General features: G+C 42.7%; 1 protein-coding gene across 1 annotated transcript in view; it reads right to left on the reverse strand.

Moving 5' to 3' along the window:
- Window positions 1-15,260, reverse strand: part of GDA (guanine deaminase) — a 69,261-nt gene extending 54,001 nt beyond the window's left edge. Inside the window, exon 1 of the mRNA XM_008690961.2 lies at window positions 14,937-15,260. Within this exon, the coding sequence (XP_008689183.1) occupies window positions 14,937-15,059 (123 nt within the window). The 5' untranslated portion in view covers window positions 15,060-15,260. The remainder of the gene's footprint in view (window positions 1-14,936) is intronic.
- Window positions 15,261-23,964: the final 8,704 nt, after the last annotated feature.

The raw sequence follows: 23,964 nt of genomic DNA on the forward strand, positions 1-23,964 counted from the left end.
GACTAGCCCATGATCCCATGATCCTTTGAATAGTAGAATCCCTTCTCCAGTTCAGGTATCCTAACTTCTAGACTAATATAAAATACAGGTCCACAAAAAGATCTGTACTGGATGAGGACAAAAATGAGCTTTATCTTTCTCTCAGGCTTTATGTATATTCCTTGCCTCTTGCTGTATCCTTTATATAGTTCTAGGAGAGTCATTTTTGCTAACAAGAATTCTATCTTTAATATGTGCAAATCCTGTCCCCCCTCCCAAGCTACTGCAACTGGTTCATTCCAAGAGCTCAGGGATAATTATGTGTTTTCATGAACGCAGCATCATTAGTCAAACCTGTGGGTCTAATCCAACTTTCCTGTTGTATTTTTATGGCAACCACAGAATGGTATTTGACGTCATATTCCCTAAGTTTAAAGGGGGAAAAAGCTTTATATTTCTGCTTGTTTGATTTACAATTCACCTCTCTTCATCCCATTTGCTCACGGGATGGGACACAGCTTTAAGAAGTAACAAAGACCGCCTCCTGCTGGAGGTGCAGATGTAGGGCACCCTTCCCTGCTCTCAAAGCTACATTTTTCTAAATTTCTATTTTTTTCTATCATATATGGTGAAATAGAAAGCATCTTTGTTTCAGTTTTTCATTTGTCACATTAATCACAAAGCTTTTCCCAGTTTGTCTGGAAAAACAAATGTTTTTCAATTTCTCTTTTTTTGTTAGTTTGGATTTTTGGGGGGTTTTTTGTGTGTTTTGTTTTGTTTGTTTTTGTGTTTCAATATCTAACGCTAGTGTGAGCTCACCAGCCTGCTTGCTTGATGTTTACTATTTGTTAATCAGACTAAGTGCAGGTAGAACGTCGAACGAGAGCAGAGAGGCAAAGGTAGGGTTGTATCTGCCAAGACTTCCCACCTGTGACTTGGGGTAGTTCTTCAAATAAGTCCCACCAGGACGGTTATTCCAAGGTTTGATTTGCGAAGCCTACTTACAAAGTCGATATAAATGTGCAAAAGACTCCTGGTGGCCATTCAGACAGCATGCATCCACAGCAACTAAATTAAGTCAAATCATGGCTCCATTGCCAAGAGAGTAGATTTAAAAAGATCAAACCTGGGTCTGACAACTATTTCAAATGACCTGATACTCCCTCCCTCCTTGTTGGCCTGTGCTGTCTTGATAGTAGCTCTAAATACACTTGACACTAGGTTTCACACGACCATCCCCAAGCTAATGAAAGAGACTCAGAACAAGCCCAGCTCCTGGCCTTACATATCCCTCTCCTGTGTGAAGATGGATACGAGCCACGGACCGATGCTAGTTAACTTTCCACCGCTCCCGAAGCCAAAGCCACGCCACTCACCGGTTCCAAAGCTCTAACATGGAACAACACAGCAGTGCTGTTGAAAACCTGATTAAGGATGAGCAAATTGTGGATCTCGGAAAGGACACATAATCGCTTTAGAAGGTGCACCGACAAACTGTCAGAACCCCTTAGGAGTTTTCTTTCGTGAGACAAAAAGCCAAAAGCAATTTTATCACAGAAATTGCTGACTACACCCGAGGGCTGCCATGTATCCCCAAAGAGCTGAGCAACAGTGCAGTTTTTCACTTCTGCCACAGCTGCTCCGAGTACAGACTTTAGAACCAGACCAAATGGATTTAAATCCTAACTCTGCTAGTTACTGGCTATGTGACCTTGAACAAAGCACTTAAATTGCTGATGACTCAGTTTTCTCACCTGCAAAATGGAGCTACCCCGGAACTCGATTCACAGAGTGGTTGCAAGGATTGAGTTAGTCTATGTCAAAGACTTAGACCGGTGGCTGATACATCAGAAATGCTGTACAATCTTCTGCCTTTATTAGAAATAATCATTTTCTTGCTTATTCATCCCTCAAATATTTGCTGAGCACATTCTATCTACTACATGAGCTTAGAGCCTACGGCAGCAGCACCACTAGTATAAGAAACTACTTTGATGGCAGTGCATCTTCCTTTGCTCATCAGTTTTCTCAAGAACATTCCAACATTTTCTAAAAATGCCAAGTTTGGATTGTTTTCCAACTGTTTCATGAGAGTTACTGCATATATACCAAGGATGAGAAATTGCACTGAGGCGCGGGTGCTGACGAACCAGGTGGGCTCGTGGGCTCGTCAAGTGATACCGACCAGCAGGCCAACATGAGGCTTCTGGAATTCAGTCATAAACCTCCATAAAATCAGAAATACCTTCCGGGTTCATCTGTGAAAGTCACACCTGTGCACGCCAAGAGCCGTGACCAGGTGCCTGCCAAACAAATCACTGCATACAGAGTTGGGGAGGAGAAATCCCAAGATTTGGCAGGAAGTTGCTTAAAATATGCTTCTTGGCCTCCCTTTCGTCATGTCCCATAATGCATTTCAAATGATAACAATCCAGGGCAGCGCACACTGTTGAAATGCACATGATACACCCATCAGACTGCTAAGGATTCAGATCTCCGTGTAAGAACTAATCCTCACCTTTCAAGAGTTTATGTTCTAGCTGAGGAAATAAAATTTCTACGCATACAGGAAATTGAAAACAATGCATGGTGGCATGTTTGTAAAGGCCAAATTGGCATTACAGACCGAGCTGAGAAAACTCAGAGCAGGGAGAAATCAGCAAGGACTAGAAAAATCTGCTTGTTTTTGGAGGAGGTGATGGGTAAGGTATGCAAAGGGGAGAATGAGAAGTAAGAGTATTCAGGAAATGGACAAAAAGATGGGGAATCCCAAAGACAGGACTCAATGTAAACTGATATGGGTTTTTATTGCCATTTGTCACTTCATTGCATTTCCACATTCTCTCCTCTTACTGTCTTGTTAACCCCATCTGCCCAGTGATTTGGCATTTTGGAAGCATCCAGTCCTTTCTAGGTTTCTAGGTATAATTCTCCTTATTCTAATTTCAACTGGCGTAATTCTAGCATAAGTTTTCCTGTTTTTCTCCTTCTTCTACTTGACTGTCTGGACAGAGAAAGAAAACCAGAATGAGTATACAAGCTTGTGTTCATACATGTAAGGATTGCAGTTCGCCTTCTTAACATGAGTCATTTATAAGTTGTTTTTCTCAGCTGGATTAAATCTTCTTTTCAAAGTAATCCACCAGGAAGGATGGAAGGGGTGGGGTTTTCTCAGTTCCCTTAGAGAAAGCAAAAGTCCAAAAATGCTTTCCTGTAATCAAAATACATTTCGAAATAAGGAGAACATCTGGTTTTGTGGTCTTTCCTAGTTCCATTTATTTATTTTTGTTTTAATTTCAAAAAAATCTCAAACCTAAGGAAAAATTATGCCTCTCCCATCTGATCTTACTAAGATGAAAACAGTTTCACTCCTGGCATCCTGCACTATAAAACAAAAATACTGACTGAACACCAAGATTTCCAGTGACACCGAGATGCTAAATTATATTTCTGAGATAAGACAGTAAAATGATTATTAAGCAGGTTGCAGCTCCTTCTAGGCTGTGGCACATACATGTTTGCCAAAGCCTTGGCATCCATGCAAACATCTGCAAGTGGGCAATACCAGCATGCTTACATAACTTATGGAAGTGAAACATTTGTATAAAAAGTCCTCACATAACCTAAGAATTGGAGAACAAAGCATATGTATTTTTTTTGTATTTTATTACTATTAAAGGCATATTATTTTTCTTGTAGGGCAAACAAAAATATTACACATTTATTATCTCAGAAGAGTTGTCTATGCTCACCATCTGCATTTTCTTATCTTCCACCCAGTCCAAAACCCAAATCAAGCGGATTGCCATCCCCTCTCTTTACCAAAATAAGTTTTCTTAAGGCCAACAATAACCTCAGGTTGCTAGATCCATTGTACGTTTTTCCAGTATTATTCCTTCGGTAACATCTACCATCTGCTCTATTCCCTCCTTCTTGAAGTGGTCCCCACTTTGCCTTCTATGACATTACCCTCCCGTGGTTATCCTCTGACCCTTGGGTTGCCTTTCTCACCCTACTCATTCTCTTTTAATCCAAACTCAACCACTGGAGTTAATATATTCCTGTTCTCTTCTCAACCCTTATTCCACATTTTATATCTCCCACTCAGATATCTGCTCTGAGCTTCACACCTGCAAGCCAGCACCTACCTGACGTCTCCACAGGGATGTCACAAGGGCATCTCAACTCAGCATGACCGTAACAGACCTCTGAGTCTGCCCTCCCTGGGTGGATCTCTTCTTCTGTTCCCTTAACCAGTGATGGCCAACACATCCATCCAGTTGTATAAGCCTGCAACCCAGGGGAAGCTTGTCCCTAGCCCTCTTTAGCCAACCAGTCACCAAATCTCACTGATTTTTGCCTCCCTCTTGTGTCACAGATCTGCCCATTTCTCTCCAACCCCACCACCATCTGCGTGTCTCTTTCCTGGTCCACTGCAAGGACCTTGCAACTCATCTCCTCTAGCAATGACTCTTGCCCTGCTCCATGGTCCAGTCTGCTTTCCTGCAATTTTTACTCTGTTACTCTGCAGTTCTTGTTTATATATACATTTTTAAATGCAAATCTGATCTATCTTCCTCTACCTAACATCCTTCACTGGTTTCCCATTGCATTGCCCTGGGGATAAATGAAAAAGCCTATAATAGCCTGACGCTTCTCTCTCTGCCTCATCTATTTCCACCAACCCTCCTTCTCCACCCTCCACCACACAGGTTCCCAGTTCTTTCTCCCCACTGAGTCCCTCTGCACAGGCCTTTCCTCTATCTTTCTCTGCCTAATTAACTTCCATTTAACCTTCAAAACTCAACTCCAATGTCATTTTCTTAGGGTTGCATTCTTGAAGCATCTCTTCAAAATAAGCCAAGTCCTCTGGTTTCACACTCCATGGCACTCTGCAGTTTTCTCTTTTGGAAATTATATACTTTCCCATGCTCATTTGATTTTTGACTCTGAGCGCAAATAAGGCAAAACCTGCATCTCTTTGGCTCATCACTTTATTCCAACCCCTTGAAGTCTCTGCTCTTTCCTCACCAGCGATCAGTTGGTACGAGCTCCAAGCGTACGAGCTCCACAGGACTGGTAAGTCCACGGCAGGCTGCATCTTGGGGAGGGGATCCTCGAAGCTGGGGACCTAACGTGCTCCCGCTGAGCCGAGGACCTAGCGTGGCTTCTCTCTGTGTTTTATACTTCAAAAAAGGGCTAAGGCTTCCACGAGACCGCTCTACACATGGCAGGAGGAAAACAACTTCTAGGTAAATAGTATGGAGAAAAAACTCTGCCCCCTCTGTGCTCCCAAAGGAATAGCATACGGAGCACAGCAGTCCGTTCTGTCCTTTCTTTTATTCAGAAGCATTTACCGAATGCCAATTTGTGCTAACGCACTAGGTACTAGGAGGGACAGGAGTAGATAATAAGAGCTATTATTCATGGAGGGCCTACCATGTTCCAGGACTGTAAATTGTAAGTGGCAATTTACAAGCAATATTTTAAGGAAATTACCATTTTATGAAGAAGTGAACACTTAACAAACCACAATATAAAACCAAAGGGAATAAGCAGGCCCCTATAATCTACATTATCCCAGATCCTTAACACAGTCCGAGCTAAAGACATTTGAGAATTTTATGAGGTCTCAGAGTTCCAAATAAAACCTACTTTTCCAGGTTCTTAATTATTCACTAGGACATGAAACTAATTACAACTCCCAGGGGCCAAATACGTTGTATCGAGCATCTCGATTAGAAAAACCCCAAGTTCTTATTCAAACAATTGGTTATTTGGAAGATATTTTTAGCTAGCTGTACATTTTGCTGGCTCCTAAAGTGAACTTTTCCAACCTGGTTATCTTGTGGTGAGAAAATCCAACACCATTTATTTATCTAACAAATATTCAACCCAGTGCCTACCGTATGCTAAGAGTTGTGGCTACGAAAGTGACCAAGTCACAGCCCCTGCCTTCAAGGTGACGTGATAAGGGGGATTCGGGAGATAAAGTGAGAGCTGTGAAGAGTCGCCAAGCAAAATGTGGGGCACAGAAAGTTTAGCTCTGCCTGGGAACAGGCGGGCTGGCGTGATAACAATGGTACCACTGAGGAAGTGACACTTACATTCGTCGTGAAGGGTGTATTCTTCAGCAGATGGAAGGTGAAAGAGGAGCGTAAACAAAATCACAAAGGCATAAGCGATATGGCAAGTTGGGCGAATACTCAGCGAGGCCAGGCTTAGCTTCATCCCATAGTTATGCAATGGGGAGCCATAAAAAGATTTTAAAGAATAAACTAGATCTCTATTTTATTTTTTAAGATTATGTATTTATTTATTTGCCAGAGTGAGAGAGAGAGAGAGCCCAAGCAGGGAGAGCGGCAGGCAGAGGGAGAAGCAGGCTCCCCATGGAGCAAAGAGCCTGATGCGGGACTCGATTCCAGGGCCCTGAGATCATGACCTGAGCTGAAGGCAGATGCTTAACCACCTGAGCCACCCAGGCACCCCTAAACTGCTTTTTTAAACTTTCACAAAACGATGTTGATAGCAGAACTGTTGATGGTAGGCAAAAGTTAGAAACAATTCAAGCATCCACTCACTGATGAATAAACAAAATATAATATATCCATAGAGTGGATAATTAATTATTCAGCCATTGAAAGGAATGGAGCTCTGACTCATGCCACAACATGGGCGAAACTTGGAAACATTAAACTAAGTGAAAAAAGTCAGGCACAAAAGGTCACATACTGTACGTGTACATTTATAAGAAACATCTAGAATACACAAACCTAGAAGCAGATTAATGGTTGCTGAGGGGGGAGGGGAAGAATAGGGGGTCACTGCTCCATGGTTAATGGGTTTCCCTTTGGGGTGACAAACATATTCTGGAACTAGGGAATGGTCATGGCTGCATGACATGGTGACTGTCATAAATGACACTGAAGTGTCCACTCTAAAATGGTAAACTTTACATTAAATCATAAAAGTGAAACAAAAACAAAAAACTAACAATACAAAAAGGTATAGAGTACAATATAAAAATCCTCCTCCACATTCCCAACTCTCCACTCCTGTCCTACAAAGTAACTATTATTTAAGTTCTTAATTTTAATATTGCCCTCCGGAAATGTGTTTTGTATGTGTGTATATAAGGCTGGGGGTGCGTGGAAGGGGGCCGTATGATCACATGATACACTTTTCCTGTCCATTTAAGTTATGGGAGAACATTAGGCCTTTAATATTTCTATAGCATTTTACGTAAGCCTAGAAGAACGTACTTTTAATAAGAGTTACTGTATCATTGCTTTAGCCTTCAAAGATGTTTTTTAACTCACGAATCTATAGTTTGTTGATAAATTGAGATCGACACAATTGGGTTTTCAGGTGAGGTTTTTACTGAGAAAGGTTCATTCTGTCAAAGTAATTTTTAAAAGCCCGGTAACAGGCTGAGAAGAGAAAGAGCACTGTGACTTAGAAACAGGAGTTATGGGGGTACCAACCTAAGCAGGGCCAAGAGGGGAAGAGGAGACTTGAAGGGTATTTGCCATGAAATGGTTTCAGGTAATAGTGCATGAACAACTAATGCCCAGGACAAACATCATCATTTCAAAAGCAGAAGCACCGAATACAATAGTCGAACGGCTTTGAAAACTGGATCTCAATTAGAAGTTAAATTTAAAGTTAATGTGATTTACCCTTTAGCATTAATAAATTCATGTAATAAAGTTAACTAAAAAATGTCTTCACAAAGGAAAAGGGTATTAGAAAGTAGGGAACAATGTCAAAATCATGCATGAGATAAGATCTTTTGGGAGATCTTATTGCTCAATCTTAGAAAATGATTGCTGAGAAGTTCCAGGAACAGGAAATGTTCAGAAGGGAAGCTAACTCTGGTTATAACCAGCAGTGTTGCTTTAAAGCCTCAAAGAATAAGTCCAATTATGCTTTTTAAAAATCTCTCTGGGATATCATCTTAAACCTGTCAGAATGGCTAAGTCAAAAAGACAAGAAATAACAGGTGTTGGCAAGGACATAGAGAAAAAGGAATCCTTGTGCACTGTTGGTGGGAAAGTAAATTGGTACAGTTGCTCTGGAAAACAGTATGGAGGTTCCTCAAAAAACTAAAAAGAGAAATACCATATGATCTAGTAATTCTACTACTGGGTATTTACCCAAAGAACATGAAAACACTAATTTGAAAAAGATATATGCATCCCAATGTTTGCTGCAGCATTATTTATGATAGCCAAGAGATGGAAGCAACCCAAGTGTCCACTGATAGATGAATGGATAAAGAAGATGTGGTATAAATATATGATAGGGGCACCTGGGTAGCACAGTCGTTAAGCGTCTGCCTTCGGCTCAGGGCGTGATCCCGGCGTTATGGGATCGAGCCCCACATCAGGCTCCTCCGCTGTGAGCCTGCTTCTTCCTCTCCCACTCCCCCTGCTTGTGTTCCCTCTCTCGCTGGCTGTCTCTCTCTCTGTCAAATAAATAAATAAAATCTTTAAAAATATATATATATATGATGGCCTCTTACTCAGCCTTAAAAAAAGAATGAGATCTCGCCATTTGCGACAACATGGATGTATCTAGAGGGTATTTATTATGTTAAGTGAAATGAGTCAGACAGAGAAAGACAAATACCATAGGGTTTCACTTGTATGTGGAACCTAAAAAACGAAACAAATGAATAAACAAACAAAAAGCAGAAACAGACACATAAATATAGAGAACGAGCTAATGGCTGCCAGAGGACAAGAGGAAGGGGATGGGCAGAACGGGAAAAGGGGGGAGGGAGGTACAGGCTTCCAGTTACGGAAAGAATAATTCACGGGATAAAAGGCACAGCACAGGGAATAGAGTCAACAGTATTGTAGTGTTGTATGGTGACAGATGGTAACTACACTTGTGAACACAGCACACAGACTTGTGCAATCACTGTTGTACGTCTGAAACTCATGACGTTGTGTGTCAGCTATGCTTTAATTTGAAAAAAAAAATATCTCTGGAATTAGAAATGTCTTTTTTCACACATCACACATGAATGTCTTTGTATTACACATCACATTCAACACACTTTACTGACCACCTAATTTGTACTAAAATAACAGGACAATGTTGAGGGGCCCTAAGTACAGTTGAGTTTCAACCCTCCTCCTGACAGGCAGCAGCAGAGACTCCTCTTGGAGCACAGACCTTGGAAATCAGACAGGCATGGATGTGGATCTTGGCTTTGCCATTTACTTGCTGTGACTGCAGTCAAGACAGACAACTCTCTGAGCCTCATTCTTCATTTGCAAGGCAGGGATGATGAGGAAGAAAAAGATGATCGTTATGCTGTCTCATCTCAGGACTGTTGATGTACAAAATCTGTCAGTGTGACACACAGTATGACTTAATAAATGTTACCTTCTCTCCAGTTCACCTCCCAGTTGCCAAAGAACTTCACATCAGCCCAGTGCGTGAGAACGTTCTATAAAGCTAAGCATGATGAAAGGTAAAAATGACACACTTCAGTGAAAGAAAAATAAGAACAGTGGCCAGTATTTATTGTGCAATTACTATGTGCCAAGTGCTTTACACACACCATCTCGTCTGTCCTACCCTTCCTTCAGGGTGTGGTTGCTGTCCACATTTTGTAAATGAGGCTGCCAAGGCCCCGCTATGTTAGAGAATTCATGCAAGTAAGAGGCAGCGTTGGGATTCGAATCCACATAGTCTGATTCCAGAAGCCATGCTCTTAACCACCAGGAAAACACTGGTTTCAATATATATGTCAACATTTATGGGAGAATGAAAGATAAACTATTCCACCTGAAGGATGATGGCCAGGGAAACTTCGGAGAAGAAGACGGCATCAGAATGGCGCCCTGAAGGAAGAGCAAGATTTTATTTCGACAGCGGTGGAGTGGAAAGGGGGATATAAAAAGGAGAACTATTCCAGGCTGTGAGATTGGCACCCACAAAGGAGGCAAAAAAGAACACGATGTGCTGGGAAACAGTGAGAAATTGGCAGGGATAGACATCCCTCGGCTCATGGATACTTCGTGGTGTGAACCAGTCATGGAAATCCTCCCCCCATTTGCCAGAGAGAAGGATGGAGCAGGAGGAAGTATTAGAAAAGCAGGCTGGGGCCAAATCATGTCATGCCTAGAATGTCGACCAGGGGCATTGGGATCTTAAAGGTCACAGAGAGCCACAGGTAGGTATGAAAGAGGAGATATGTGATTCTACCCATGTTTCATGAATGGAACCGTCAGGCATGAGGAGGCAAAAGTAGAATGGGGGAGAACAAACAGCTAGGGAGCTCCTCTATTCATTTAGCCAGAGACAATGAAAGGCTGGACAAGGTCAATGACAATGAAGAGAATAGTATACACAAAGAAACCCAGAGGTAAACTGGTCAGGCTTGACTACGGTTGGGGTGCCTGAAAAGACACTGACATTTTGGGCCAATAAGGGGAAGACAGAAATGGGAAAGGGAAAGGCAGTGAGCAGTCCTTTGAAAAATAATATGATTCTTTGAAAAAAGCAGTGTAATCATTAGAGGCACCTTGGGCTGCCATTAACAGAGGTATGGACAAAAAAGATATTCCATTAAAACGTAGAAGTTTGAGGGCAATGGGCAGCAGGCAGTTCTAGGGACAGTTAACTATCCAGTGATGTTACTCATGGATCCATCTGATGACGTTCAAAGACAGACTAGGTAAGTGCCTCTGAGATTCTCTTAATTTTTTTCCTCAGGGTCTCAAACAATGGCAGGAGCAGTTCCATTCCTCACATGAGAGCATCCAAAAAAGGAAGACCTCCTCTTCCCACATTTATTATGGAGAAAAATACATTTCCAAGAAGCCTCTGAGCCAACTTTCTGCATGTCAGAATGTCATCCCTGGTCACCCTCCACCACCAGGAAGCTGGGAAAATAAGTACCCCATCATACAATTTAAGACAGTCACACATGTCTTTCTAACTCTATCACCAAATCCAGTTGACTTGACCTAAGTCACCAGCAATCCTGTCCACCTCACTCCATCTCCACTGCTGATAACCACGGACGTTTATTGGGTGTGTGCTATGTACAAGGCATTATTCTATGCACTTCACAATTACTAATTCACTCAAGCCTCCCAACAACCCTGTGAGGTGGATTACGCTAATTATTTTATACATTAGGAAACTGGGAAATAGAAATGTTAAGTAACTTCATCAAATTCACATAGGTAGTGACAGAAGCATTCTTCAGAGTCCATATCTTACCTAAAACTAATGTAACATTGTGTATCAACCATACTCAAGAAAAGAAAGTCCAAAAAGAAATTTGTGTCTTAATTGACACACTACACTGCCTCTTTCTTTAAAAGATTTTATTGAGAGTGAGAGAGATAGCACGTGAGAGAGAGCACGAGTGCCGGGGGGGGGCAGAGGGAGAGGGAGAAGTGGACTCCCTGCTGAGTGGGTCTCAATCCCAGGACCCTGGGATTATGACCTTAGCTGAAGACAAGTCTCAACTTCCCCATCTGGAAAGTGGGACTAATGACACAATGGGATACTCAATAAGATGTGCTAGGGAACCTGTCAACAAATGCTCGTTAGATCTTTCTTCCCAGATGCATCTTTGTGTCCCAGTGGGCCAATGACATGAGCTGTGAGGCTGTGCAGCTGAGATCTGGTGGCCTCCCCACTCCCAACATAGTGCATCGGAGGCCATGGCTTTCTTCTCCACTTGTTGTCTGCATGATGCCACCGTGCGGAAATATGCAAAAAATGGTACAGTGAGCAAGAGGTTAGGGGTTTGCTAGTCATGTGGGAAACTAACGGCAGAAGGAAGAGTGGATAAAATTAAATGTCCTTATAACCTGCAGCCCATTGACAAATACTTGAGACAGGCAGATTATAATACTATTCCAGGATCCTGAGTCTTCTTTAGCATATGAAAGTCCTTTTGGAACTTCCCTTATCTTTACTTCTGCCAACCCCAAGGTATACAATCACTTGCTCCTCACAACCCCAGAGCAGCAGGGAGCAGCAGGCAACAGCTCTTTCTGCCCAAGGGTCCTGTCCCTGTGCTTTAATAAAACCACCATTTTGCACCAAAGACGTCTCAAGAATTCCTTCTTCGCTGTCAGCTCTGGACCTCACCCCACCAACACTGACACAACAACATTCAAAAATGACACCACTGGGAGCAGAGGGAAAGAAGGGGACAGAATGAATATGGTATGTGTTAGGTATCCACTAAGTGCCAGGCATTTTCATATATTATCTCACTTAATACTTAGCAAAAGAAAATCTGATTCTACAAATGAGGAAACAGAGGTTCAGACAGGTTAAGTGTCTCGCTCATGGTCTCAGAGAAAGTAAGTGGTGAAGACCGAACCTGAACCCCAAGTCTCAGTTTCTCCATAGGAGTTGCTCCTGCCACCCCAGGACCTACCCCCAAAATGATTCTCTTCCTCATGCTTGCTTCCAGGTTAAGTGTGCATTCATTAAAAGACCCAAGGCATCTTTTAGGCAAGTTTAAACCTGATCCTGTTCTATGTGGGAAGAATCAGGTATTTAGTAATATCAGAGCACAGAGCATCTCAAGATTTAATTAAATATCTGCAAATAAATTATACATGCTAGAGTCTTTCTTTTAAAAAGGTGCCACTCAAGTAGAAAAACTAACTCTGAATTCAAAATGCCCAATACTAAAAGGTTGACTAGAGAATTTTTTAATTAACCTAATTTTGAATGAGCTTTAATTAATGAATTAAAAGTAGTCAGTCATTATCATGCTCTGGGTCTAAATGAAGTTACACAACATGAGGGATGAGGTCTAAAAGGGAGAGGGAGGACGGAAGAAGTCAGGTTGCCTCTCTCTCACATGCAGCCCCGGACATGAGCTCAAAATGAAGAACTAGGTCCCAAGATCCCATACAACTGATTCCATCACACAGCCTATACACAGTGATTACCCAAAATGTAATCCACCCACTACCTGCCTCCAAATCTCCTGGGATCTTTGCTGGAATGCCATTTCCTCGGGCCCACTCCAGGCCTATAGATTCACATTCTCTGAGTATGACCCCCAGGACCCAGCATTTAACAACACCCCCTAGATGCTTCTGATCATCCCAAGGTTTTGAACAGCTTTAGGAGCTCAGTAAAAATGTAAACGTCACGATGACTCCACATATTTATTTTACAGGGAGATAATTTGGTATAAGAACCTTGACATATTTTGAATAAATATTATCCCAGGAATGATAAAGGCAAAGCACTCCCACTTTCAAAACGGGGGAAATCAAAGCTTGAAATATACATGGCACTTTCTCCGCTTACACGTAGTCCACAATCAACTGCCTTGCAGCCAGAAGAGAAATCAACAGTTACCAATTCACTGATTAGGGTGTTTCACAAGGCACTTGATTAACTCACCTCTGTATTCAGTCCCTAGTTAATTTCATCTTGTGAGGGAACAGCATTTTTCTAAATTTATAACTTCACTATGCTCCTTAGTGGGGAATAAACTCCCTGATTCAATGCTTTCCTTCTTCTGTACAACCCCCAGAAGAGGTAATTTTTTTTAGATAAATTATTTCCTTTTCTGACTCCTCTCCACTGGTTGAAGACAGTCTTCAAACCCACCTTCTTGCTTGCTATCTTACCAATTAAAGTTCTGGATATAGGAAATTAATTTTTAAAAGGAAACCCAAGAGTTGAACAGCTCCTTGTGATTAGGCAAGCTCCTCTAATCTCTCCCCTGTTTAGAGGTCTCTGTTCCTTTGCTTCTTGGGACTTGCCCCAAGCCTAAGGGTTCCCCCAAACTTGAGGGTCAAGTACACAAGGCAATAATTAAACAGGCTCAGGGTTTACTGGAGTCTCCCCATTTGGGGGAGCTCTGAGAGTTCCATCACCTTGGAAACACAGCAGCAGGCTCCCTGAATATACACGGAGAGAATACGTTTTAAGCACCATAGGAAAACAGGTTCACTTATCCCCAAATGTAAGAGTCACGATTCGAAACTGTCACTGACTGGGAAGCATCTTAGGTCAGGAATAGTATCTTCAAGCTGACAAGTCACAAATAGGTGTACTTTTGCTAACCAGACTGGTAGTTGGGGAAAAGCTCAAAAATATCCCATCCTCGTCTTTATTTTTTTTTTTTCTGTTAAAAATGGAACGGCTTCCACTTATCAAACTAGCCAAGCCACTGCTGATGCCGTGACCACCTCCAGCAAGGTGTGTATGAACAGTAAATATTAGACATCAAGGTACCTAGGTCGTTTGTGGAAATCCCGATTTTGGAAAAAGAAGTATAGAAGATACACTCATAGAAGACATTTTGAGCCTTAAAATGGAATTGCCTGCTTTGATGAAAATGGCTATGGGGAGGCAGAGGGGACGTGGATAATTTCTCTCAGACTATCCTTTCTAGTATTGTAAGTATCTAGTTGGAATCGTTGGTATATTGTCTGCTGAGCGAGCAAGTGAATGAAATCAGTTCTTCGCTTATTCTGTGCGCTGAAAGGGCCAAGCAACATTAACCAAGTGACCCCTCCTGTTATTTCTCCCACAACAAATTCTATCAAATTTACGCAGCGCCTAGCCTGTGCCAGGCACTCTGCAAGGCGCCGGAGATACAAAGATGAATGAACCAAAGTTCAGGTTTCTTAATGATGTCTTAAGATTCGCGAGGGCATAGCCTCGCTCCCCCTTCCACTGCAGCCTGGACGGCTGTCTCACCAATCGTGGGAGTGCGTACTCTACAGCTCCCAGCTTCTGGGAACGTGTTACTCCCAGGCCAGCCCACGAACCTAGTGCCAGGGCTCTCCCGGCTTTCCCCAAGAGTCAAACAGTCAAGTTCAACTCCGGAGCTGCGGCTCCGCTCCGCGCGCAGCGAACGCCGGCTCCGCAGCGCACCGCGAGAGATTCCTTCCACCTGTCCGCGCGCCCGTCGGGGTGCGCCAGACCCCGCGCCCGCTTACTTTGCCGCTGTCGCTCACGCCGAGGAGGTGATCCCGCAGCACCTCCATGGGGCTAGTCCAGGTGGAGTGGATGAATGTCCCTCGGAAGATGTGCGCCAGGGACGGCATCGGGGCGGCACACATGTCAGCGGCGGAGCGCAGCGTGGGGTTCGCGAACTGAGGAGAGCGCACCGGGCGGAGGTGAGACGAGCGGTCCCTGCGACTTGCGGGCTGCTGCCGGGCGCACCTGGTCAGGCCTCGTACTGCCCCCGCTTTCCCGAGCGACAGCCTGCCCCCTGCAGGCCGCGCCCAGGGGCGGGCTTCCTGCCTCCTCGATGCCAATAGGATTTTCCTCCTGTGACTTGGCTCAGCGCTCCCTCGGGGTGTGGTCTTTCTCTCCTCCCCTGTGTTAGTTTTTGATAGGTTAACTCTCTGAGTTTCCAAAATCACCGCTCACATCGCAGTGCTTTTAACCCGGGGTGGCTGAGTTACCGACCCAGGGGAGAGATGACAGGGAGTTAAAGGAAGGGGCAGGAGGGCCGATGGTTCCAGCCCTGTACCTTAGTTAGTCACTAAATTTGCTATCGCTCCCTGTCCCCCGGCTTCCTCCACCTTTCTTTATTGGCATACCTGGAGTTGCGTCTGCCTGCTTTCTCTTGCCCTTTAAACTTCGGGCTATTTGTGACCAAACCTTGAACTTTTTCAACCTGTAGCACCCTCAAGGTCTGAACAGGCACAAGTTCAGGAAAGGGTGGAAAGGTCAGTTGGAGCCGCCTGCTTTACTGACCAGTTTCATTTTCAGTTTCTGCAGATTGCAGAATTTGTCCTAACCCGGTGTTCTGAAAGTATCTCTTAACGGAATTACTGGGGGTCCCACGGGCAGAGGTTGATCTGTACCCCAAAGCCCCATCTCTTCCACCTTGAGGCGGGTGTTTTGGCCCTTGTGCCCATCTACAGACAATTCCATTTCCCGTCATTCTCACACCTAAAATAAATGAATCTCTTTGATTCAAGTCCACTTGTACCGGGGGGAAAATTAAGTTCTCAAGCCAAGCGGCTAAGAATGGCAGCGTGGCATGGCATGCTGGAAAGAGCACTGGATTAGGAACCAAGAGACTGTGGTCAAGGCAGTGGGCCGCAGCGTCTTTATCTTCAGTTGTGGAAATGGAACTTAGACCGGGTGGTTGCTAAGACTGCTTCCAGATCAGCATTCCTTCCTTGCGCTGCATTCACAAAGTCCTTTACTAAGTTCCTCCAGGAAGACCACCTGGTTTCCACTCACGCCTCCCACATTCCGCTCCTTCCTGCCCCTAAGGCCTGCTGTGGATCTTCACATGATGGGCTCTTCTCATCACTGGTTTGCCTCCAATGCAGCTCTTAGAGGTAACCTTCCCCCATCACCAACCCAGTAGCAGGCCCCACCCCCAACATTTCTATTCCATCAGTCCCTCTTATTTCTGCCATTGTATTTATCATATCCATCCTCATTTATTTCATATGTTTTCATTCATTTTTGCTCTTCTCCCACCAACACACACACATAGAGTAATGGAAACACCACAGGACCAGGGCTCTTATGCCTAGAACAGTGTTTGGTGTTTCATACATACTTATTGAATAAATGTATGAATCGTTTTTGGGGGGAGCAGAGCAATAACCTGAGATAAGCATCTACTAGGCTCCTACCTACAGGATAAGGGTTTCTCATTTCAGGGCATGAGCAGGCTTTCTCTGAATTGTCACCATTATGACACAGGGCTAGTTTATATAAATGATTCATTCCCTTCTCAGCTCCTTCACCTCAAGGAAACTCTGCAGTCCCGGGCACACTGAGGTGGCTGGTCACCCTACCAAGGACTCAGAAGTGGGAATCCCTGAAGCTGAGAGCATTACACTCGCCTCTTGAATTTGCCACATTAGGCCTTTCTCCCTGTCATCTTCTCCTGATTCTGCAGACTTTGCTCCCTCCTTGTAGTTCCAACGGCCAGCACAGTGAAAACATCCTCTTGACCCAAGCTTGTCTACCTAAGAACCTCAGAAAGAAAAGTGAAGAAAACGTCTGTGTCTTAGTTTTAAAAAGGAGTCAATGAAATGTTTCCAAAAGAGGTATGGGTTCCCTAAAACAGATGCAGCTAATGTTTTTTTTAATGAGAGCAACCTGAGTGACCAAAAATAGAGACTAGTTTAGTCGATTAGAATCTATTTACTCAGTAGAGTATTACGTAGTTGTTAAAAACAGGAGAACTAAGTAGCCACATGGGAGTTGCATATAATAAAATGATAACCTTTTAAAAATGTCATTTATGCTATGGTTAATATCATGAAGCAACTATAGGCATAGAGGCTAGAATCTCAAAGTGGATCCAAACAGTGGATATCATTCCGTTGAGGAAATGGAATTGCTAGGGAATTTTGTTTGGATGTTTGTTGACGTTGTTATGTGTGGTTTATGGAATGAGTAATTATTGTGTAGCTTTAAATAAAGTTCATCTTAAACAGAAGGACTGGTCATGGGCCTCCAGTGGACATAGCATTAGCAGTCCTCAGGGGTTAGCTCTTCCAAGCAGTATTCTCTCCCACTCAATTCCCAGCCAAGTTGTAGGCACCTCACCTGGGATCCGGTAGCCTCAGCTCAGCCAAGGTGTCTGGAAATCCTGGCTTCCCAACTATTCTCATGTGTTCTCCATCCTTGTCCTTTACTTTGCTGGTCCCCTGCAGTGTCGACTACCATCTTGGCATCCCCAGGGAAATGTTCCCAAGGCCACTGAAGTTTGGAGGAAGAAAGGAGTGCGGAGCTTTTATATTCACCTTTGAAACATGGCCCGAGTACATTGCAAGACAGCTTCTGGTTAATATGGTTATTCTGACCCGGCAAAGCATGTACCAATGGTATTGACTATGCTTCCAAAGTCTCAAGGAAATAGTTTCTATTCTTCAGCTCTTTTTATAGCCCACATTTATAGTCATACAATATTAGAACTGAAAGGACCTAAGAAGATAGTGTTCACTGTGCGTTTCCCTGCTATTTCCTAGTATCATTATTACATCAGCAATGGCTCCTTTCAACTCTCACCAACTCAATTTCTCAAAAGGAAATCCAACAATGGTATGCACTTTCAGTGCTCTACCCCACATATCACTTCCTTCCAAAGAAAAGAGATGTTCCTTGGTATGGAGGCTTCCTGAAGCCCTCACTGCTTCTTCGGGCTCTTCTTCCTCCAGTATCCCACATACCGTGCATCTGCTTTGCTCACGATCTCTGCCTGCAGCGCCCTTCTGCCACCTTACATCGTGCCTGCCTCATTCTACTACCCACTCTCCCCTGGCTAAATCCTTCAGCTTAATTGCCCATTCCCAACCCCTTCTAGAACATCTTTACACCTCCTCACTCTCACTCAGGTACTAAATGCTCCTTCTCTGAGTTTGTGGGGTGCTATCATTGTTCCTTTATTATCTATCTCCACCAGAAGATTGTGTTCTACTTAAGGACCATGTCTGTCTGTCTTTCTTTCTTTCTTTCTTTCTTTCTTTCTTTCTTTCTTTCTTTCTCTTTCTTTCTTTCTTTCTTTCTTTCTCTCTCTCTCTCTCTCTCTCTCTCTCTCTCTCTCTCTCTCTCTCTCTCTCTCTCTCTCTCTTTCTTTCTTTCTTTCTTTCTTTCTTTCTTTCTTTCTTTCTTTCTCCTTCACATAGTGCCTGGCCAATAGGAAGTACTCAACAGACTTATATAAATGTTGGATTTCAAGTGTCGGTTCTCTTGCCTATATTTTAGTGATAAAAAAAATCTATAGGGGGTGTGTGCTAATGGTGATCAATTCATTAGGACTTAAAGTTAAGAAAGAGTTTCATTTCACTTATTCAGTTTTCTAACATTTTATTAATGAAAATGTTCAAATACATAGAAAAGTTGAACAGCTTCATTTCTCAAGATGACATTTCTCCCTATGTTAGGTGAAAGCAGGTGGTCTCAAAACTCCACAACTACTGGGAGGGACCGGTATGTTCTGAACCTCTAACTGCTGGAGGCAAAGGACAGGAGCATAGCATGATCAGTTTTGACAGTTTGATCACTTTATTCGTATAAATATATCTGTAGCTAGTCAATCTCTCCTGCTAGACAGAACTTGACTATTGAAGAAGGTTTTCTCTTCCACTATCTTATTCTGAGCCTCACAACAGTCTTATAAAGTAGGAAGAGAATATATTTTAATCAGTCAGAGATGGAGAAACTGAGGTTCAGGGGAGTTGGCTTGTCTGTCTAGTTAGTATAGGATGGACCTGGGTCTTGACTCCAGTTGTTCTCACACATTGTCTCATCACAGTAGACTGTAAAGAATTTTCCATTCGATTTTGCCATGACTATGTCGGTGCACCGTGGATTGTCATTTACAACTTTCACATCGTACATGGTTTTCCAACAGTTGCCAGTGACACATAGATCTACCCCAAAGTGAAACCAAAGTGGGACCAATGGACCTCAAGAAGAACAATCCAATCAGCGCAGCTCAGTAAAATGATGCAGGGCACAGGTCAGTAAAATGATGCAGGGAGTAACTCGTGTTTTCATGACGCACAGAGAGTGAAGGACAGGCAGGTTAAATGAGAAGCCACTTTCCTCTTCCAGGCAGGAGAGAAGTTGTCATTGCACAGTGAAATAAATGCCTGCCTATTTTATTTATTCTTCTTGTGTAGCTAAATCTATCAGTTTCCATGGTGCCCCATGTTCACCATGGAAACTCTGACAAGCTTGTTATGCTTTAGAGAAGAAAAAAAAAAAAGCACACCAAAAATCCGAGATGGGATAAATGCATTCCTTTTAAAACTGTGTTCTTCTGAGTAGGAAGCCTTGATGGATATAGCAAATCATAATGATCTCGATTTTCCAGTTCTTAAGTGGGAACGCAGGTTTGCGTTCCCATCAAGGGAGCACCCTTGGCCCCCCAAAACTACTTTATCTGTGCAGCAATAGTTATGTCTGTATCTCACTTCTGTATATCCTGGCAACAGAGAGATGGCTCAGTCCTCATTTAGCCGATTTTTATGAGAATATTGCACTAGTCCCCTATATATTTTTTGTTTGTCCATTCAACCTTTACTGGAAATCTGAATTAGGAGAGGCACTATGCTAAGCACCGTTGATATGACACTGTATCAAACTGATATTGTCCTGCCCATGTGCAACTTCCACAATTCTTTCATGAATTGGTAAAGGAAGACTTTTTTTCCTGGATGCAAAGCTTTCAGTACCATGCAAGTAGTTATCTCCATCATGTACTCATCCTGTTGGTCCTCAAAACCATGCAGCACCTTAGCCGAGATTAGCTTATGCGCCCTCCCACCATGACAGCAAGCTCAAAGCAAATACAACTGACCTGGTGTTACTTCATCTACATTTCTGCCCTAGCATGGATTCCAATATCCAACATGCAATATCAAGGGATAAGCACCAAATAGAATCACGGTTTCTAGGTTCCAATCCAGCACAGCCAATGGTGCCTTGGGAAAGTCATTCCACCTCTTCTGGTCTTGGTTTCTTCTTCTGTAACATGGGAGGTCACATACTATCACTGGTTCCATATTTCTTTAGTCTCAAGGGCTCATTTTTTATTTCTCCTACTTAAACCTTAAGTTTTAAAACATTTCATCCATGAAGATGAGACAGACACTTAATGTAAGTAGATGTTGAGTGAATTATTTCCCCATTTTTCATGAATTAAAGACCAAATCAGAACTTCAAATCAATATGAACTGTCCAATATTATCATGTTGAGTTAACATAACTGAAAGCCAAAACGGATGTAACATTTATTTTTTTTAAGATTTTATTTATTTGAGAGAGAGTGAGCATGAGCGGGGGGAGGAGCAAGGGAGAGGGACAAGCAGACTCCCCACTGAGTGGGGAGCCAGCCACCAGGGCTCAATCCCAGGACCCTGGGATTATGACCTGAGCCGAAGGCAGATGCTTAACCAACTGAGCCACCCAGTCTCCCCCAGATGTAGCATTTTATTTAGCCCATGCAATCTATCTCAAGTTGGACAAATTCTATTAGGCTTTGTGAATTGCTAAAAATAGCTTCAGAGCCACCTGAGTGGCTTAGCTGGTTAAGCATCCAACTCTTGGTTCCAGCTCAGGTCATGATTTCGGGGTCCAAGCCCTGCGATGGCTCTATGCTGAGTGCAGAGACTGTTTATCCCTCTCCCTCTGCTCCTCTCTCTCTCTCTCTCTCTCTCTCTCTCTCTCCATCTCAAATAAATAAATAAAATCTTTACGAAATAGTTTAAGTAATACAGTTTTAAATTTGTTAAATTATCCTCCTGGGTATCCTGGGACTGTAGGTTGATAAAAACCAAAGTAGGGTAGAGACTCATTGACATGATTTCACATGTATTTTGGGAACTAGTTGTCAATTTTTCTGCCTTAAACTAGAAGAGTTTACACATATCTAACATGCCACATCAACAGGTAAGACCCAGAAGATGAAATGAATTTAGGTGCTAATTCTGGACAGCACAAAGAAGGGTTGGCTTTCCTCAAGGATATCAAAGCACAGCTCAAGTGGCTCGAACTGGCAGTGGTTACAGAGTTGGGAAGACCCTGGCTGCAGCTAATAACATGATAGTGGATGCACTAAGAACTTCTCCTTTATGGAATGCTCTTCCAAATGACACGCAAAAGCCACTAATAATTGTATTTGTGGCAAAAAAGCTAGCCCTAATGGGAGGGGAAAAAACATTTTTGTTGTTGCTTTTATAAGTTTGATTTGTGTCTTCAGAATTCTTTGTGCAATGGCACATAATAAGGGCTCAGTAAATATTAGATGAATTAATGGTACAATAAATTTAGTGTATTTATATACACTAAAACCCCAATTCAGATTTATTTATTTTTTCCCCCTGGAGCATTAAAACTGGTATAGTGTACATAATACTATAATATTCCGTGAAACGAAGAAAATGTAATTTGAGTTTGGGGCACGTATAAAACTATGAGTTGACAGTGGTAGAAGACTAGCTTAAACAGTTTAAGCCAAAATACAGTGTCTCACACAACCAAAAAAAAAAAAAAAATCCATGGCCACACCACCTTGTGGCACAGCTGAGTTGCAAGTTAATCAATGTCTATACCATCTAGTTACTCTACCCTCCTCTCTCTCTCTCTCTCTCTCTCTCTCTCTCTCTCTCTCTCTCCCTCTGTCTCTCTCCCCCCTCCCTCCCTCCATTCTCTGGCATCTCTCTCCTCGTGGCTACAAGATGGCGGCAACAACTCTAGACTTTATACTGTTTCAAATTCAAGTGAGCAGAAAAACCAAGCGCCGTGCTTCCCAAATTCCAGGAAAACAGAAACAAAAATTCACTGCCTTATTTGCCCCAATTGAACCAATGTCTTTTCCTCAAACAATTGATGTAGCATGGGGCGCCTGGGTGGCACAGCGGTTAAGCGTCTGCCTTCAGCTCAGGGCATGATCCCAGCGTTCTGGGATCGAGCCCCACATCAGGCTCTTCCGCTGTGAGCCTGCTTCTTCCTCTCCCACTCCCCCTGCTTGTGTTCCCTCTCTCGCTGGCTGTCTCTCTCTGTCAAATAAATAAAATCTTTAAAAAAAAAATCGATGTAGCAGGCCAATATAAAATGTGATGTCATGACCTGGGTCCCATGCTCCACCAAGCACAAGAACAGAGAGTGGGGAAGAGGGTGGTTATCTAGGCAGAGATAAAGTGTGCAGAAGGAGGTGAATGGATGCTGGGTAGCAAAACCAGCAGATGATTATTAGGGTGTGATGAGTACCAGTTTCTCTATGCAAAGTTATTGACTTAACTCAGTGGAATGATACGTGCAGACGTAATTAGAAATTGAACAGGCATAAATCTTGATAAAGTATAATAGAATACATGATGTACATGAAACAATTATAACATGGTTTCTGTTTTCCCTCAACAAACTTTGTTTGTGCCTACTACAGGGAAGATAATGTGCTATGTGTTGTGCAGGATATAAAAATACGTATGGTATGGTCCCTGTCCTCACACCAAGAATCACAAGCATAAGGGACCTAAAAAATAATGTGCATAGGGGCACCTGGCTGACTCAGCTGGAAAAGCACATGACTCTTGATCTCAGGGTTGTAAATTCAAGCCCCACATTGGTTGTAGAGATTACTTAAAAATAAAATCTTTAAAAAAAATAAAAAATTAAAATAAAGTGTTACCTTATTTTAGAGTAGTGGAACTACTCTTTTAATTTTTATTTACAGACTGCTCTTACCTTAGAAGGACATGAACACATAGATCTGGGTCAGAGTTCAGCCACTATGACTTAGAAAAAAGACACTTAACATTTGTGATGCCATGAGGAATTTCTCCCTTTGCCATGACTTTACTTTATGGAAATTATAGTCATTCCCAGATATGGAATATATTGATGTAGTTATTTCAGTGGCCTCAAACACATAGCATTACAATGTTAATCTGATTATTAATCTCCAGTCTTAATCTATCCCTCATGCAATCCCAAAATTGGTAATAAAATCTAGTGAAGTTGCAGTTTGACCAAATATACCAGAATTCCTGGTTCAAACGGGCCAAACAAAAAGCCCTGCTTTGATCATTTCTGAGGCTCAAATTTTTACTTATTAATCTTAAGGTAAAGTGCTAGAAAGAGGACTGGCAGGCCATGCCTGGTTCGTATTTTTCTCCTGTACCTATAGGTTAGGTCTATGCTCATAAAAACAATATATGATGAAATTCATGAAAAGACGCCATGATATTAATGTTTCAGAAACCCAACAAAAACTTAACCATATAAATCGTCTCCACCAATCAATAAATACGGTTGATTTTGTTGGTGGTGGTGGTGGTGTTCACTGTGCTGGGTAAGTTACCACTTCCCACCCTAACCCCCTCCCGTACCCTCTCATTCATTTAGTCAGCAAACATTTGTTGAGCACCTATTATATTCCAGGCATTCAGGTAGGCTCTGGGATTTAATCAAAACATTAAAAAGACATGTTCTCACCTTTAAGCAGCTCACAAGATAATGGTGGAAACAGATAGGCAC

This window comes from Ursus maritimus, unplaced genomic scaffold, assembly GCF_017311325.1.
Source record: "Ursus maritimus isolate PB19 unplaced genomic scaffold, ASM1731132v1 scaffold_34, whole genome shotgun sequence".
Classification (NCBI taxonomy): Eukaryota; Metazoa; Chordata; class Mammalia; order Carnivora; family Ursidae; genus Ursus; species Ursus maritimus.